This window comes from Crotalus tigris, unplaced genomic scaffold, assembly GCF_016545835.1.
Source record: "Crotalus tigris isolate CLP2741 ecotype Arizona unplaced genomic scaffold, ASM1654583v1 scf7180000017601.7605149639:7615979, whole genome shotgun sequence".
NCBI lineage: Eukaryota > Metazoa > Chordata > Lepidosauria > Squamata > Viperidae > Crotalus > Crotalus tigris.
The window spans coordinates 3,393,452-3,411,479 of NW_024096505.1; the positions used below are offsets into that span (position 1 = coordinate 3,393,452).

At 37.0% G+C, this 18,028-nt stretch overlaps 2 protein-coding genes across 3 annotated transcripts; both read left to right on the top strand.

The window, feature by feature from the left end:
• Positions 1 to 3,523: 3,523 nt before the first annotated feature.
• Positions 3,524 to 15,973, top strand: LOC120319991 (lebercilin-like protein). 2 transcript variants are annotated; one of them, XM_039369412.1, is made up of 9 exons: positions 3,524 to 3,645; positions 7,622 to 7,761; positions 7,968 to 8,090; positions 9,316 to 9,800; positions 11,431 to 11,568; positions 12,201 to 12,294; positions 13,085 to 13,182; positions 14,520 to 14,607; positions 14,907 to 15,973. In XM_039369412.1, exons 2-9 carry the CDS (start codon positions 7,665 to 7,667, stop codon positions 15,500 to 15,502), a joined length of 1,719 nt encoding a protein of 572 aa, XP_039225346.1. In that variant the 5' UTR covers positions 3,524 to 3,645; positions 7,622 to 7,664; the 3' UTR covers positions 15,503 to 15,973. The 2 variants fall into 2 exon arrangements, with proteins under 2 accessions (XP_039225346.1, XP_039225353.1); XM_039369419.1 differs by lacking the exon at positions 3,524 to 3,645 and adding an exon at positions 5,440 to 5,948.
• Positions 3,535 to 5,300, top strand: LOC120320153 (lebercilin-like protein). The gene is given in 3 exon segments (XM_039369671.1): positions 3,535 to 3,645; positions 4,500 to 4,691; positions 4,694 to 5,300. Coding segments are annotated over 2 exon segments (354 nt in total). The 5' UTR covers positions 3,535 to 3,645; positions 4,500 to 4,546; the 3' UTR covers positions 4,903 to 5,300.
• Positions 15,974 to 18,028: the final 2,055 nt, after the last annotated feature.

Here is an 18,028-nt window from a genome sequence, read left to right on the forward strand (position 1 = left end):
TGGAAGTAGAGACTCTGGGTGTTTTTCACTCATCCCCCTCAGGAACAGCCTTTCCACTACCACATGCCTTCTTCCTAGAGTAGACAGAGGGTGATTAGCCCCAAATCACCCAGTTTGTTTCTGTGTATGGTTTGCTGAAGGTATAATGGCTACTTCAGCCAACATGCCAAGACAAAGCCAGCCATAAAAAAAGTCAAAGCAATTCTCCAAAAAAAGCTATTTCTCATCCACTTGCATGCCCAGTAAGGAAGTTCAGGGAAGGTTTTGGTGTAGCTGCCATCTTTTCAGGAGGTAGGAGGATGGCAGTTCTGAGTCTATTAACTGTTGGAAATCCCTTAAAATGTCAGCAGGCTTGGTGATCCTATAGAAATAGGGAACTGCAAATGGCTGTTGTATGTAAGATTTTGAATTAACTCTCCAAAGGCTTTGATTATATTTAAGGTTTTTAAATTGTTTTTACTGTGTAGTGGGTTTTGGAAGGCATTAACCAGATCGGGTTAATACAACAAGATTTATTGCAACAGAAAACAGAACTGACTTAACCATTATACTTGCTGCCTCTAGGCGGCGACCAATCAATTCAAACGGTGTTTTCCCATTCAAACTTGAACTTAACTTTTCCCTCCAAAACAGTTAGAGGTACGTTTAAACTAAAATACATTAACTCCTGATATCAATACATAACAGTTTTAATTCATTATAATGGTTTTGTCTGAATATTGTGTTTTGCCCAGTCACATGCATGAGATGGACAGCTTTATAAATGTACTAAATAAATAAATAAAAGATTCCTGCAGTACTCTTTCTCTCTCTTTTCTGGCTTGTCTTAGATCCATACAGGCTTCTCCGTATTGTGCTAGGATTCGTTGCTGTTTTTCTTCCTTTATATCTATGTGTTTTCTTTTAAACAAGGTCTTGGGGACTCTGTTTATGAAGGTAGTCAAACTGATATCTATATACTATTAAAGCTCTCCAGTTTGTCTCTGTGAAAGTTTTAATTGGAAAACAGTGCATTATAGGACAATCATTTTTGTACCAAGATACCTGAAATGGGTTTACTTACGGTCCAAAATCCAGAATCCATGTCTTCTGTGGAATTGAAATTGTGCAAATTTTATAAAGTATTTTATAACATAAAATTATCTTAAGATATTTTAGAACATAGTGCAACATGTCACAGAATATTTCCTTTGGTCAACTGCCGATCTTTGACCATGCTGTACAGTTCAACATGCCTATTTTCAAGGCTGAGACATCTCTGAATATCAGCCTGACTTTTTAACAACTTTTCTAGTGTAGATAGTACAATAGAAGCTCTGCTACTGTTGAAGGCATTGAGGAATCCGGTAAGGTGACATCTCTGAAACAATGACCCAATGGCTCTTGGGTTCCCTGGTCTTAATTGAAATGCTGACTAGGACAAGGGAGTTCTAGGTTCAAGTCCAACTTCAGTAGCAATACCTTATGTAACTTTGCTTTAATGGCTATCAATCAAATAACATTGAGTTTTTATTGTAATGCAATGTTGGAGGGGATATTTAAATCTTAGAGAAAACGTGAGATATAAATCTACCAAATAAATAAAATAAAGCCCTTATTTATTTATGTTGTCCTAAATTGGATTATCATTTTAATCTATGTTAATACAATATTGGGAGAGTTAAGAGAGAGATTTTATTAGATGGAATAAAACGAAACAAAGGATGATGACTATAAATAAGCCTGCAATTGATGTGGAAGACAGGATATTAATGGAGATTTAATGACACTTTATCACTTACTCAGGTAAAAGTTAACATGCACTTATATATATATTTGCTTTTTTCTGTGATCTTTTAGGAATTGAGAGACAACATAGATGCAGAATAATTATGTAAAATGGATAAAAAGACTGAACGTGAAACACGAGTTCATCTGCCTGAAAAATCAGCAGTGCACATCATTTCAAATAGGACATTCATGGGAGTAAAAACATAAAATGACTATAAATGTTGAACCATAAAAATCACAAAGCATACCTTTTGCTTAAGAATTCAAATATAGTGGCATAATGCTTTTATCATAAGTGCTCTCTGTTACTGTAAGTAATGTCTATTCTTCAGAAGACATTGACATCTTTCTTGGGCTCTCCTGATAGGAGGACATTCCAGTCAATCTTCTTTAAGCATGTGTCTACCTGTCCTCACCTGAAACTTGAGTCAGCCAGAGGCTGAGGCACCCCAAGTATGGGCTTAGGTAATCTACTAGTAGAGTGTTTTTGTGGTTGCGCACGAGGAGTGCTTGTTTCGGGTTGTGGGTAAGCAAAGATAGCAACAGTTAAGGGGAAGCAAAAACACATGGAAGATAAAGGCCTGGTAGAAGAGCTCCTCCTAGGGACACGGAAAATGGAGCAGCTACTTTCCCCCTCCAAGTTGAATTGTGCTGTCAACTTCTGTTATGTCCAGCTTCCAGTCAGCAAAGTAGGCATTTGTACCACTGAAGCATTATCCGTGGACATTATTGTGTTACTCGCTGAAACCGTGCGATTCTCATAATACATTTTCCTATGTCACTCGTATTTAATTAAATGACTAAAGAACTGAAATCAGAAATAGCCCAAAATGTTAATGTTTATAAATATTGTACAACAAAGGAATATTTAGAAACTAATTTTTATGCATTTCATTTCTCCTTTCTATTTTGTCTGTTTGTGTGTGTTATCTGCATGTACAAGTTTTTAAAATGTGTAGAAAAAAGGATAATCTTGAATGTTGGGGAGTTTCTGAATGAGCAAGGAATAACTTGCTACTTTTTTGACCTTGATTTATCAAGAACACCTTTTCTCTCTATTATGTTTTCCAAAAGTAGCTGGCTGAAAGCTTGAGCAAGGGATTGGGATAGAAGACCTCTAAGGTCCCTTTTTTCTATTATTTGAATATCAGTCCAGGCATTCTGTGAAATGTAATACTATTATTTTAGTCTTTTTTGCTCCGTGAAAGAACTCAGGGCTCTGGAGGCATAATAAACACATCAATTCTTTAAGAAGTGAATAATATAATGCAAGGGACCAAAATTGTGCTGATCTTTTTTGGTACAGAATCAGAGCAAATAACTTTTAAACGGGTTAGATGAAGCCTTAAAAAAATCTTGACATCATACATTGTTTCCTTGTCTGACTTCAGTGCCATTTTGTTTGGGAAATATAAAGTATAATTCACAGTCTTCCCTGCCATTGGGGGAACGATGGCTTCTGATGATACATCCCTTCATCATAGCGTCAAAGAGGAGAAGACATGTGGATGATATAGAAAAAGTGGAAGCTCAAGCGATTCTCCAGGTAGGCTTAGTAAGAGGACCAAAATCACTAAAGGCAGTAACTGTAGCAAAAGTTCCAGCCAGTCTGGAAGTGCTCAACTTCACTGTTCCAAAGACTTTAGTGATAATGCTTCAAGAACGGCTGTCATGGCAGCAACAACAGCATTTGCTCAGAAGAGAACAACTCTGGAACTTCTCTAAACTTCTATTACCATGATTTTCCCTCAGATTCCTCTGAAACCTCCACAAGCAAAGAGGGTGGCAGCTTCATTATTTCATTGTTCCAGCAGTCAGAAACTTCAGAGTGGAACTTACCAGAGAAGAAAAAGGGAAACCATCTCAATGCAAAAGGTAAGAAGGCCACTGGTCACACAGAACACACCCTTCCTGAAAAGGAAGCAGTTGTGCTATAACACTACTTTTGCGAGCTAGCCTGACACTTCTAGACTGTAGAAAGTATACTATATTTTTGAAAGTCACACAAATTTAGTTAAATAGTTTAAATAGTTAAACTGCATATGGTTGATTAATATGTTAATGTTTTGCTTTGAACACTCTTGGTCAGTAATTCTACCCTCTAGGTAATGGGGGTTGTGTTGATGGGTTCAATTCACCAGTTTTTGGTGACGGGAATAGTTCACCATTGTCATGGTCATACAGATGTCAGTGTCACATGGCTTCAATAATTACACTAAGGGACAGGGAATGGGGTCCAGAAAAAGAAAAGGAGTGGGTGAATTTGAGTGGTCACTCTTACATTATTTTGACTCCATTACTTTCAGTGTTTTGTCAGCATTTAGATAATGTGTGTGTGTGTGTGTGTGTGTGTGTGTGTGTGTGTATCAATCCATCTGTCTAGGCAGTTTTCTACAGTGCTTAGGGTGTTGGCCTAGCAATCCTGCTTTAGGCACGAATGGCTAAGGAGTTCTAGGAGCTGAGGTCCATGCAACCTAAAGTTGTCTAAATACTGTTTTAGCATAGTACGTGAGTATAGCAGTTATAAAAGCTAATATTATGAGAGTTCAGATATAATTTTTCAAAATAGATCGATCAATAAATAGTTGCATCAGAGATTGACTCAATAAAAATAAACGAATCCATGCGGTAAATATCTGTTTGTGGATTTGGCTCTGAAGCTTAGGTAAAGTTATGAGATTCTTACTTTGCTCAATCTTATATGCCATCATGATATTTCTTTAATGTAGGAAGTAAAACATTGCCTAAAAAGAAACCTCAGCAGAAGACCACATTTATGACTGACCATAACATGGCTTGCCATCTATTGTCAGCAAGAGACCATAACATTAAAGAACTGAAAAATGAAGTGGCTGTTCTGCGGAATAAATTGGAGACATTTACTGTGGAAAATAAAATCTTAAAGCATCTTCAGTCTCAACATTTAAAGCAATCAGTAAATATGAAAATGCACAGATTAACCTGCCTGATCTTTTGGCCACGCAGTCTAATAAAGTGCTGACTCTGAGATCGCTACTCAGGGCATCTCAGGAAAAAGAGCGCAGGAATTCCAACAAGCTGAGAGAGGTTCAGGCAGAACTCTTAAAAACTACGGATGCCTTGCGGGCATTGCAAAAATTTTCTGAATACTAACTGGTATCTTCCGAAGAGAAAGTTACTTTTGGGATTGGAGAAAACTCCTGAGAAAACCATGGTCAGCCAAGAGAACAAATCAGTCAATCATCAAATAAACCAGCTCAGAGTTTTCACTCAAGGCACCAATGACCAGACTCAAATTATCCCACTTGGGACACATTATGCAAAGACCAAGCCCTCTGGAGAAGGTTCTAGTGCAAGGAAATGTGGAAGGGAAAAGAACAGGGTGACCCACAGCAAAGTGGATGGACTCGGTTACGGGAATGAAAAGTGCATCGTTGAAGAGCCTAAAGGACCAGATTACGAGCAGATAATGATGAGGTTGCTAAAAATCGATCAAAACTCCTTTCTTCTTCCAATTTATCATCTTGCCAAATGAACACTTCTGAAAAATGCGAAAAACTCAATTTTGTGATCTTAGATTGTCCCAATAAACTTGTTCCCCTAACATGAATTTTACAATTCTTTCTATCATATATAAATTTATACCCTCCATCAATTTACCCAGACCAAATCTCATTGTACTTGCTGGAGCCTACACTAAAGTTCATAGGATAGATATTTACCAAGGAAAATTATAATATTTATAAAATGCTCTTAAAAAGTGGGTTTAATTCTGTTTGCTTTTTGATTAAATCAGGAAAAAGGAGCTGTTTCATAGGCCAGGACTGAGGAGTATTACATCCAGTAGAAAAACATAATTTATTGAATGACTGCAGTGAGGAGCGGGAAGGAAACTGGAGATGACAGAGTTATAAAAACGTCGCCTTAACGTCTGCCACCTTATCTTTTCCTTCCATTCAACTTTGCCTTACAAGTCCCATGATGCTCAGAGAAGAAGTTCTCTAGTTGCCATGGTAGCAAAGATCTAAACATCAACTTCTCTGCCAACGAAGCCCAAGAACCGGGTAACGTGAATAAACAGACCACGGGTAGAAGTCTCTGCCTGGCATCGTAGGACGGAAGTGTAAACCCTGGATGCTTAGCGGGCACTTTGATTTCTGTTCTCTGGGCAATCGAGGAGTGCTTGTTTCGGGTTGTGGGTAAGCAAAGATAGCAACAGTTAAAGGGAAGCGAAAACACGTGGAAGATAAAGGGCTAGTAGAAGAGCTCCTACTAGGGACATGGAAAATGGAGCAGCTATATTTCCCCTCCAAGTTGAATTGTGCTGTCAACTTCCATTATGTCCAGATTCCAGTCAGCAAAGTAGGCATTTGTACCAATGAGGCATTATCCGTGGACATAATTGTGTGGCTCGCTGAAATCGTGCAATTCTCATAATATATATTTCTGTGAACCCATATTTAATTAAATGACTAAAGAACTGAAGTCAGAAATAGCCCAAAATGTTAATGTTTATAAATATTGTACAACAAAGGAATATTTAGAAACTATTTTTATGCATTTCATTTCTCCTTTCTATTTTATCTGTTTGTGTGTGTTATCTGCATTTTTAAATAACGTACCGTGAAGATTTTGGTACTTAGCGCATAGACTCAGATTTTTTTTCCATTTTATGTACATTTTTTACACTTAATTTCTCATCCATGATAACTGAGCATTCACAATCTCTGCCTCAATTAGATTTTTTCTTTTCTCCTTTCATTTGTTTGTTCACACCTTTTTTATTTCTTTCAAAGGAAGTGAAACTTCTTTTTTGCTTCTTTACTTTTTAATTTGGTTTTAAATATATATTTAAATATATGTTGGGCTCAGAACCTTCTTTCCAACTGCTTTGTCATTTGTCTTTCTAAAAATTTCCTTGATCATATTTTCTTATTTACAGATGAATTTATTTCAGCAATGGGGACTAATCTTTTATTCTTTTTCATTCCCTATCCTTCAAAGTAAAATTCCTCTTAGAAATAAGCCCTGCTCATTTCTGGAGTGCTTCTCTTGTTTGTCTGTTTATTCAGAATAGCCGTATGCAAGGGCTGTTTTTGCTCCCAGATCAAAAGAACACAAACACTTCCAAAATAAGAGGTTTCAAGTAGGTAGGGATAACCAAAAGGCATTGTGCACCTATTTTCATTTTGCCACACCACATTTTAAAATGTACGTGTTTTTAAAACGGTACCGGTTCTGCTGAAGAGCTGCGAACTGGCTGAATCCCACCACTGAAATAAGGCGAATCTTGAATGTTGGGGAGTTTCTGAATGAGCAAGGAATAACTTGCTACTTTTTTGATCTTCATTTATCAGGAACACTTTTTCTCTCTATCACGTTTTCCAAAAGTAGCTGGGTGAAAGCTTGAGCAAGGGATTGAGATAGAAGAATTCTATGGTCACTTCCAACTCCATTCATCTGTTAATTTGAATGTCAGTCCAGGCATTCTGTGAAATGTAATACTATCATTTTAGTCTTATTTGCTCCATGAAAGAACTCAGGGCTCTGGAGGCATAATAAACACATCAATTCTTTAAGAAGTGAATAATATAATGCAAGGGACCAAAACCATGCTGATCTTTTTTGGTTCAGAATCAGAGCAAACAAATTTTAAACGTATTAGATCAGGGGTGTCAAAATGCCGGCCCACGGACCAGATGCGTCATGCCGAAACCACACCCACCCCATTGCTGGCAATGGGAAAAAGTCGCAATATGTTGCAACACATCACGTGACATTGCGAGTTTGACACCTGTATTAGATGAGGTCTTAATTAAATGTTGACATCATACATTGTTTCCTTGTCTGACTGCAGTGCCATTTCCTTTAGGAAATTTTATGTATAATTCACATTCTTCCCTGCCATTGGTGGAATGATGGTTTCTCCTGATACATCCCTTTGTTATACCGTCCAAGAGGAGAAGACATGTGAAGAATGTAGAAAAAGTGGAAGCTCAAACAATTCTCCAGGTAGGCTTAATAAGAGGACCAAAATCAGTAAAGACAACAACTGTAGCAAAAGTTCCAGCCAGTCTGGAAATGCTCAACTTCACTGTTCCAATAACTTTAGTGATAATACTTCAAGAACGGCTGTCATGGCAGCAGCAACAGCATTTGTTCAGAAGAGAACAACTGTGGAACTTCTCTAAACTTCTATTACCACAATTTCCCCTCAGATTCCTCTGAAACCTCCACAAGCAAAGAGGGTGGCAGCTTCATTATTCCATTGTTCCAGCAGCCAGAAACTACAGAACGGAACTTACCAGAGAAGAAAAAGGGAAACCATCTCCATGCAAAAGGTAAGAAGGCCATGGGTCACACAGAACACACCTGTATTCAGTGTGGTTGGCAGATTACAACCGAACTAATGGCAGCTAGGCCTTTCCTGAAAAGGAAGCAGTTATACACTTTTGTGAGTTAGCCTGACACTTCTATACTGCAGAAAGTATACTATATTTTTGGAATGTTGTTAAAAGTATTTAAACTATATTGCTTTGAACGCTCTCGGTCAGTAATTCTTCCCTCTAGGTCCGTGGTGGCAATCCTATGTCACGCGTGCCACAGGTGGCACGCAGAGCGCTCTCTGTGGGCACGTGCGCCGTCATCCCAGTTCTAGGCCTTCGGCTGGGTTTTATAAAAGCTTTTCGCTTTAGGCCTCCACCGCTGTATTAAAAAAAAAAAAAGGTTCAATCAATCAATTTCAACTTCTTGTGGGAAAAAAAAAATCTCGCAAAGTTGGAATTGATTGAACTTTTTAGTCCCACCCAGTCTGCCATTACTACCGCAGCCACGCCTACCCAATGGGCACACACATCCAATGGGCCATGCCTGCCCAGCACCCGATGATACATAAGTGGGTTTTGGATTCTAGTTTGGGCACTCGGTGTCTAAAAGGTTCGCCATCACTGCTCTAGATAATGGGGGTTGTATTGGTGAGTGCAGTTCACCAGTTATTGGTGACAGGAATAATTCACCATTGTCATGGTCATACAGATGTCAGTGTCACATGATTTCAATAATTACACTAAGGGACGGGGAGTGGGGTCCAGAAAAAGAAAAGGAGTTTGCAAATGTGAGTGGTCACTCTTACATTCTTTTTGAGTCCATTACTTTCAGTATTTTATCAGTATTTAGATATGGTGTGTATCTGTGTGTGTATCTATCAATCCATCTGTCTACGCAGTTTTGTATAGTGCTTAGGGTGCTGGCCTAGCAATCCTGCTTTAGGCACGAATGACTAAAGAGTTCTAGGAATAGAAGTCCATGCAACGTAAAGTTGTCTAAATACTGTTTTAGCATAGTATGTGAGTATAGCAGTTATGAAAGCTAATATTATGAGAGTTCAGGTATAATTTTCACAATAGATTGATCAATAAATAGCTGCATCAGAGATTGACTCAATAAAAATAAGCAGATCCATGCAGTGAATACCTATTTGAGCATTTGGCTCTGAAGCTTAGGTAAAGTGATGTGATTCTTACTTTGCTCAATCTTATATGCCATCTTGATATTTCCTTAATGTAGGAGGTAAAACATTGCCTAAAAAGAAACGTCAGCAGAAGACCACATTGACGACTGACCATAATGTGGCTTCCCATCTATTGTTAGCAACAGACCACAACATTAAAGAACTGAAAAATGAAGTGGCTGTTGTGCGGAATAAACTGGAGACATTTACTGTGGAAAATAAAACCTTGAAGCGTCTTCAGTCACAACATTTAAAAGCAATTAGTAAACATAAAAATGCAGAGATTAACCTGCCTGATCTTTTGGCCACGCAATCTAATGAAGTGCTGACTCTGAGATCGCTTCTCAGGACATCTCAGGAAAAAGAGCGCAGGGCTTCCAACAAGCTGAGAGAGGTTGAGGCAGAACTCTTAAAAACAAGGGACGCCTTGCGGGCGTTGCAGAAACTTTCTGAAGAGAAGAAACTTGAAGACAGAGAAGACCTAAAGCGTAAATTAACATCAGTTACCCAAAAATTGGAAGCCAATGATAAGAGAATCCAGGTAACGTGCAACTTACATTGCTTAGAACAATGTAGCTGGGCTCTGAGAGAGCCCTATAAAGAAATGCTTTAAGCTGACTTGCTTCAGCATGCAGTAGGGACCGTTCCCTACAGGCACCATCCTCAAGTCTCCAAGATTCCTTTGATATTGAAATTAACAGAAAACCTGCTCAAGGGGGAACATCATTTTTGCTCATACAAAATTTAGAAACAAGAACAGCTTCCTCAAAGCTCTAGTTTCCAATGAAGTCTATTTGTATTCAGATTCTTACATTGTTATCCAGCAATTAGAGACATAGATGTGCTGCATTTGGTTTCCCACTTCATTCTTTGCAAAATTATTATCAAACGTCATTGGTAGAATACTTTTTCCCAAGCTTTACCAATAAAACATAATAGTAATAGGCTGTGAACAGTCTAGGTTTAATTTCCTGACCTAACTAGCTTGTCCACCTCTATGACTTTTTACCAATGACTTCTTTCTTCCGCCCAGCTCTAGGAAAATAGATACAATAGGATCTTTTGGTATAATGCCATCTTTTCACAAAGCTTGTACCAGTCCTGAAAGACAAAAGAAGCTGCACAACTATGCAATGAGGAAGTTTTTAGTAATAAATTTTCATATCAATCAATAAAATCATAATCTCTACCTATAAAACAGACATTATTGGAAACTCAGAATGTAGGGAACAGATTATAATTAATTAGTGAAATTGTGCATTAAAATTGATATGTTCAAGCTAGTTAAGCTAATTATGTTCAAGCTAGTTAAGCTAATGAATCTTATTTTCACCACACGATGCTAGATGGGTGTTGAAAAACACTACCGGGGTGTTCTGAGTGGTGGTTGTGCAAAACGTCTTGCACTTCATACTTCCTTTCATTTTTGCGTATTAGCCTCAGTTTTATAGAAAACTGAGATTTTGGTAAGAATGACTCTTGCTTTAACTAGTCAGTTGAAATACCCCATCTCTGATGACATGGGCCTAGCCAGCACATTGAAAGCTATATAGTGGCTAAACCTACCTTACTTAGCATCATACCAAGGCAAAAAATAAAGCACATTAAGGCTTGATTAGAATTAAAATGAACAAAATTTTACTCATTTCTCCTCCTCCTCCTCCTCCTCCACACTCTTTATTTCAGAATTATGTTCATCATCTGAAAACTACACTATAACTTTTCATGTTGGGATATTAATAAACAATACTCTCTTGCTTTAATTTTACGATGAATAACACTAATGTTCTTTTATTCATATTTCTTAACTATAATGATTTTCATTTAAGGATTGGGGACGTGTATTTTTCCACCAATAAATAGAAATTAAAAGTATATATTGTAACTTGTAACTAGATCTCTATCTATATCTTTTCTCCTTAATCTGCATAACAGATTGCGAGCATCATATGACATTATTTTTGATTACACAGATTATTTTCCATATTTTTCTTTCACAAGGTGAACCGATTCCCATTTCAAAAATTGTGATATTATAACTGAGATAGAGATTTTCATCTTTTTGGAAACATTTGCTAAAATTTCAGTTGCTTCCTCTAATTTCCGATTCAGTATTGTAGGATTGTAAATATTAACTAATCATATTGATGGTTTATTTCTAATCTGCTCAGGATCTAGAAAAGCAGATGTCGTTGAATACTACTTCCTTTAATCATCAGTTAGCAGTTGCGAAGAAAATGACAACTGAAGCTCAGTCAAGCACTGCAAATTTACAAGTACAAATCAAGTCGCTGAAGCTGAAACTTAAGGTATTTAAAAGCTTAAATTAAAACTCTCTTACTACAGAAGGCATCCAAATGCTCATTTGAGGTAAGTTTATTTCTTTCTCTGGGACTTTCCTTCAGCCTGTAGCTATCTAAAGTATAGATTGCAGAAATGTATTAATTTATGTTAGGACATTTGCACTTTACCATTTGTAGGGAAAAATACTACTTGAAAAGTGTATCCCAACATGAAAATAATATGTTTTTTAAAGATGGTAATCATGGCCTGTATTGACAGAAAATTGAGAAACAGTTTATTTTAAAATTTTAATTATTAAGACATATTTAATACTATATACTTTGTTAATGTCATAACTAATTTGTATCAAAATATTTTGGAAGAATCTTTAAGGTCAAATTAAATTAATGGTTTATGAATTATAAAAATAGAAAAACCTGGTCAAAAACTTTATAGTTATAGAAAAAAAGGATACTTATCCTTCAGAATATTAACAAAAGGAATTATTTGGCCAAATTATACAGAAGCAAATATTTAAAATACAGATCAATGTGAGATATTTGCGGGAGTTAGGCAGTAAAATGTATGATCTGTGAAGAACTGACATTTATACAATAAACTATATTATCAACATAAATTTAACAATGCATTTCTTTAGGAAAGAGAACGAGAACTAAGCATAACAAATATTTATGCACGCCGGATGGGTAAAAATCAGTCAGAGAAAGCAGATTCCTGTTTTTCTCCAAAAGGTAGCACAGAGTTTCTTTCATACTTTCTTGCGAAATAAAAATATGATAATTCTTTTGACTCATCAAAAATATTTTCAATCCTGGCTCTATTTTCTTTTTTAATATGGCAATACTGCATTTTGTGATCTCATTATTTAATAGTCACCAATACTGATTAAAGAGGATCGTTCTCATAATTCTCTCTAGATGTGAGAAATAAGGGCAAAGAGTTTTATGGATATTTACTAAGAAATCCAACTAAACTCAAAAGTCCTCAGTTACAGAATTTTAGTATATGTATGTGCATCTCTGTGTATTTTAAAGAGCCTTTTGTGTTAAGTTGAACTTGGTTTGAGTGTTGCAATTTTCCAGGGATGTGAAGGTGTAAGTGAGGGACCATAACTGGAGCACACTTGTGCAACAACTACCTGTAGGTTTCCGCTTGCTTTCCCTGAGCAGCTGAGATGATCTTCCTGCGTTAGGTGACCTTGCTGGAAGTAGAGACTCTGGGTGTTTTTCACTCATTCCCCCCCTCCCCCAGGAACAGCCTTTCCACTACCACATGCCTTCTTCCTAGAGGAGACAGAGGGTGACTTGCCCCAAATCCCCCAGTTTGATTCTCTGCCAAAGTCTGATGCCTTATTCACCAAATCAGACTGGCTATTTGCATTAGTAACGACTAAAATGCAATAAAAGCGATATAACGGCATAAGAATTAAATCGCTTAAAACATGTTGGTAAAATATCACTTTCCTAACACTGATGTCTCTCATGCATATGACATATTTATCTATTTATTGGCTTTTCATAGTTGTTAAAGTCAGCAAAGCTATCCAGGTAAATATCAGCCTAAAACCCAGGACACTTGGGAAGGGTGAGCCTGAAGGAAGTCAAATGACCTTCCACGAGGTATGGAACAGCTGAACAAGCCTTTTATTATTCTTAACTTCTGATCCTTTGTAAGTTTTGTTTCTGCTGATAATTTTCCTCTTGTAACATGCATCTTATAGTAAGATTTTTGGAGAGGTTCTTTTGCAGACAATTGATAACTATGTTATAAACATAACTTTGTTGCTGAAAAAGAAGCTAAAAGATGCAGCTTTAAAATTTCTTGAATTAGTAGGAAATCCTTGGGATAGTTAAGAAAATGTTTTACTAAGAACTAGTTAAAACATGGGACAATCTATGGATTGTGAGACTGACAGTTTTAACTCTATCCACTTTTGGAAAGCCCTTAAAATACGGTTTTGTCAGCAGGCTTGGTGACCCTACCGAAATAGGGAACAAGAATGGCTATGTAATATGTAGGATGGTAAATGAACTCTTAAAAGCCTTTGATTATATTTGTAGTTTTTACATTGTTTTTAACGGCTTATAATGACTTTGACTGAATTTTGTGTGTTGCCCGGTCACATGCATGAGACAGGGAGCTTTATAAATATGTTAAAGAAATAAATAAAAGATTCCTGCAGTCCTCTTTCTCTCTCTTTCCTGACTTGTCTTTGATCCATATAGGGCAGGGGTGTCAAACTGCTGGCCCACCAGCCGGATGCGTCATGCCGAAATTGCGCACACCCCATTGCGAGTTTGACACCCCTGGTGTAGGGCTTATCGTGCTAGCAATCGTTGCTTTTTTCCTTTCTTTATAAGCTTTGACCGTGCCCATTTTCAAAGCAAATACACCTCTGAATATCTCCCTGAATTTTTAACAACTTTTCTACTCAAGACAGTACATTAAAAACTTTGCTGTTGTTGAAGGCATTAGGGAATGTGGTAAGGTGATACCTCTGAAAAAAATGACCCAATGGGTCATCGGTTCTCTGGTATTAATTAAAATGCTGAATAGGACAAGGGAGATGTACACAAAATCCACCTTGACTCACAATACCTTAGGCAACTGTTTTTCAGTGAATATCATTTAAATAATCTGGAGTTTCTATTCAAAAGAAATATTGGAGGAAATAAGGAAGTCTTGAAAAAAACGTGAGATCTAACAAATAATTTTAAAAAGTCACTTATTTATTTATGTTTTCCTAACTTGGATTATAATTTAAATCTATGTTAATACCACATTGGGAGAGCTTAGATAGATACCTTATTAGATGGAGTAAAATGAAACAAAGGACGATGACTATAGATAAATCTGCAGTTGATGTGTAAGGGAGGCTATTAATGAAGATTTAATTTATCACTTACACACGGAAAAGATAATATGGTCTTATATGTTTTTTTCTGTGACTTTTTAGGAATTGAAAGCCAACATTGAACCTGAAACAGGAGTTCATCTCCCTGAAAAATTACCTGTGCACAACATTTCAAATGGGACATTCATGGGTAAAAAGCATAACTGATTATTAAAAAAAATCACAAGACATACCTTTGCTTAAGGATTCAAACAGAGTCGTATAATACTTTATTTTATTTTACAAGTGCTCTGTGTTGCTGTGAATAATGTCTATTCTTCATAAGAAATACAGAACTTGGCATGTTTCCTGGACAATTTATTTAAACTGAAGGTGCCACTTTAAATAATTTGTAAGAGTAGATAGAATAATGTGCTTTTGTTACTGTTGTTTGTCTAACAGATAATGCATATTCCTAAATAGTTACTGCCGAAATAACATTTTTTGCAGGATTACAAAGTGAAGAGATCGGATCAAGGGTAGAAGGAAACATCCAGTATGAAAAGAGAGAAAGACAGAAGAGCAGGAGAGAAAGGCAAGGGTTGGACTTACTTGAAGAAGAGTTTAATAAAGTAAAAGCTGAACCATCATTTTTTCCTACAACTCAAGTTATGCCCAAAGTAAACAATTTTGAATATGTTGCCATGGAAAAAGAGGAAAACAAAGCAGATAAGGAGGCAAAAGAAGCTATTTGTGAGGAAGTAATAACAGCAATACCAAAGCATAGACCATCTACCTTGAAAAAACACTATGTATTTACAGAAGCCACTGAAAATTTGCATCAGGGATATCCCTCAACTGGTCCCTTAGTCAAACCAAGGATGCCATGCAGTGGAAGACCAAGAAATCGGCAACAGGGTGAATTAACCCACTTTTTGGAAGATCCTGTCACCAATTATGAGCCCTCATTTGCTAAATTTCCAAACAAAAGACCAAAGGACAAGACTTCAACTCCCGGTGAAGAAACCACACCGAAGATACCGCCAGAAAAGAAAAGGCTTTTGTTGGAAAAACTGTTTGGTTCAAATAGCATATTTAGCAAATGATGGCTTGCATTATGTTATTCCTATCAAGCGCATAGATATTAGATAATAGAGATCAGAAAGTATTAGAACTAGGACATATTACATAGTAGATAGAGGATAGTATTAGAACTAGGATATATTAGATAAAAGATATTAGATAGTATTAGAACTAAGTGATATTAGATAGTAGATATTAGTATTAGAACTAGGATATATTATAATAGTGGATATTAGTATTAGAACTAGGATATATTACGTAGGGGATATTAGTACTAGAATTAGGATATATTAGATAGTAGATATTAGTTAGAATTAGAACTAAGCAATATTAGGTATTAGATATTAGTTTTAGAATTAAAATATATTAGATAATAGATATTAGATAATATAAAAACTAGGAGATATTAGAAGTTTCTGTAGTTACTATTGTAATAAGCATCACAAAAGAACTGTATTTTGTGAACGTTTTGCACATTTTTAATAAAACATATATAAAAGGAATTTTGAAAAAGATGTTTTATGACTTATGCTCATCAAATTGTACTTCTAAACAAGATTTCCTTGAAGCCTCTTTCCTATTTGAAATGAATAAAGGAGAATATTTCTTTGCTGTTTATAATCAATTGTGGCATTTCACCACACGAGGGAGCCAGCATCGGTAATCTAATTATATTTACTATACCATTTGGAATTAATGTTATAAACTTAATTTTTAAATTTAAGTTATGTTTTAGGGCAATGGCTAAACGTAAGAGAAATGACTGAAAGAAGATTATCAGGAGAAGCCAAATCTTCAAGTGCTTTTTGGGATGAACATCCAGCAAAAACACATGAAGTAATTCAGGCAATGGGAACAAAGCTTGAACTGCATTCTCACCACTGAGCCATGGTGGCACAGCGGGTAGAATCCAGTAACACAGGCTAACTGTCCACAGCCTGGAGTTCAATCCTAACAGGGCTCAAGGTTGACTAGCCTTCTGAAGTCGCTAAAAGGAGGACCAGATTGTTGGGGGCAACATGCTGACTCCGTAAACCACTTAGAGAGGGCTGTAAAGAACTATGAAGTGGTATATAAGTCTAAGTGCAAGCTGTGAAATAAGTTATGTATGACTGCAACCATTTTGCTGAGTCATGTCACTGGGACTGATTGTACAGCTGGGATATTAAGTTAGGAAAGCTTGGGGAATTTCAAAGTGGCCAGAGAGGGGGTGGAGGGAGAGAGAGAGAGAGAGAGAGGGTATGATTGGGGGGCACATCTTTAGTCAAGGGCTCCGAGCATGGAGCAGCATCACTCTCCTTTCTTAAAGAGCAATCAATCAAGTAGCTTCCGGAGACTTCCATGGAGAAAGATAAATCTCATGCATATGCTCTCAACCATAGACCCAGAAGACATTGCCACAAACCCATTAATCACTATTTTGACAACAGCACCAGAGACAGACTTGCCGGAACAAGCGGGGCTGCTGCGTCTAGTGGGCACAAAAACGCAGAGGGTCAGTGACAGTGCAGCAGATTGGCAAGCAGAGAGAATCCCCAGGGCATCTCCACTTCTCCTAAGTTCAGCTGGTCTCTCCTCCTTTCCCCCACCTCAGTTCATTGGCTCTCGGCTATTTCCAGAACTGAAGAACCAAGAGATGATTGATTTGTGAGAGACTTCAACTCTTTGTCACTTTAGATTGACGTGTTAGCAGTCTTTCAAAGGCCAGGGCCTTGCAAAACACCAATCATTGCAGGTTGCTGGAGTGGGTGTGGGGGCAGAAAGAGGAGGCATAAGACGAGGAAAAGGAGAATCTATTTCCTTAAGGATTGGTAAGACAAAAACTGGTCTTGACAGTTTTTTCTTAAATCAGGGCATTCAAGGATCTTCCTTACTCTTCAGGTGAGAAGAAAATTCTCCAAGATGTAAAATCCTGAAAGATATGTTCTACACTGCCTTAAAAAATAAAAGGACAATGTGGTTTTCAAGGTCTTCAATCCAGTTCCATATTGGTTTCTAAATGTCTAGTAAAAAAAAATAGATGCTTCAAATTCTACAGAAGAGTCATACTTTTCAGAGTCGATGGTACAAGTAATCAATCTCTCTGAGAGCAAAGAAAGGATGGCTGCTCTTTCGTTGCTTGACATATTTGAAGTAGTAGAAGAAAAGGAATATGGAGGATTAAATCGCAGACTTTACAGGAATTCTTGGAGAAATAACATTAGTCATTAAAGTCAGGACAGCAACATTTGCCCATACAACATTTGCCCATACTGTAATTTTGTCAGCTCAAGTCGAACCCCGTTTGATGGCATCTAATTAACTAATTGAGAGTCAGTTTGGTATACCAGTTCAGGCATCCATAAGGAAACCACAGACTGTACATTCTTTTTCTGCTTTGGGCAAGAAGCTAGCTGAGTGACCTTGAGCCAGTCATTCCTCTCAGTCCAAAGAAGGAGACAATGGCAAAACATTTCTGAAAATCCTTGCCAAGAAAACTACAGGGATTCTCCAGGAGATCTCTGAGAATTGGACATGATTGGATGAAATAAAAGTAAAAGTTATGACTC

What these genes read in the sequence shown, in the direction of transcription:
- LOC120319991 (XM_039369412.1), top strand. Translation starts at nt 7,665, where the DNA reads ATGATGGTTTCTCCTGATACATCCCTTTGTTATACCGTCCAAGAGGAG. An exon ending in AAGCTCAAACAATTCTCCAG is followed by an intron (nt 7,762 to 7,967) that starts GTAGGCTTAATA and finishes ATTTCCCCTCAG; the next exon opens with ATTCCTCTGAAACCTCCACA. An exon ending in CCAATGATAAGAGAATCCAG is followed by an intron (nt 9,801 to 11,430) that starts GTAACGTGCAAC and finishes TAATCTGCTCAG; the next exon opens with GATCTAGAAAAGCAGATGTC.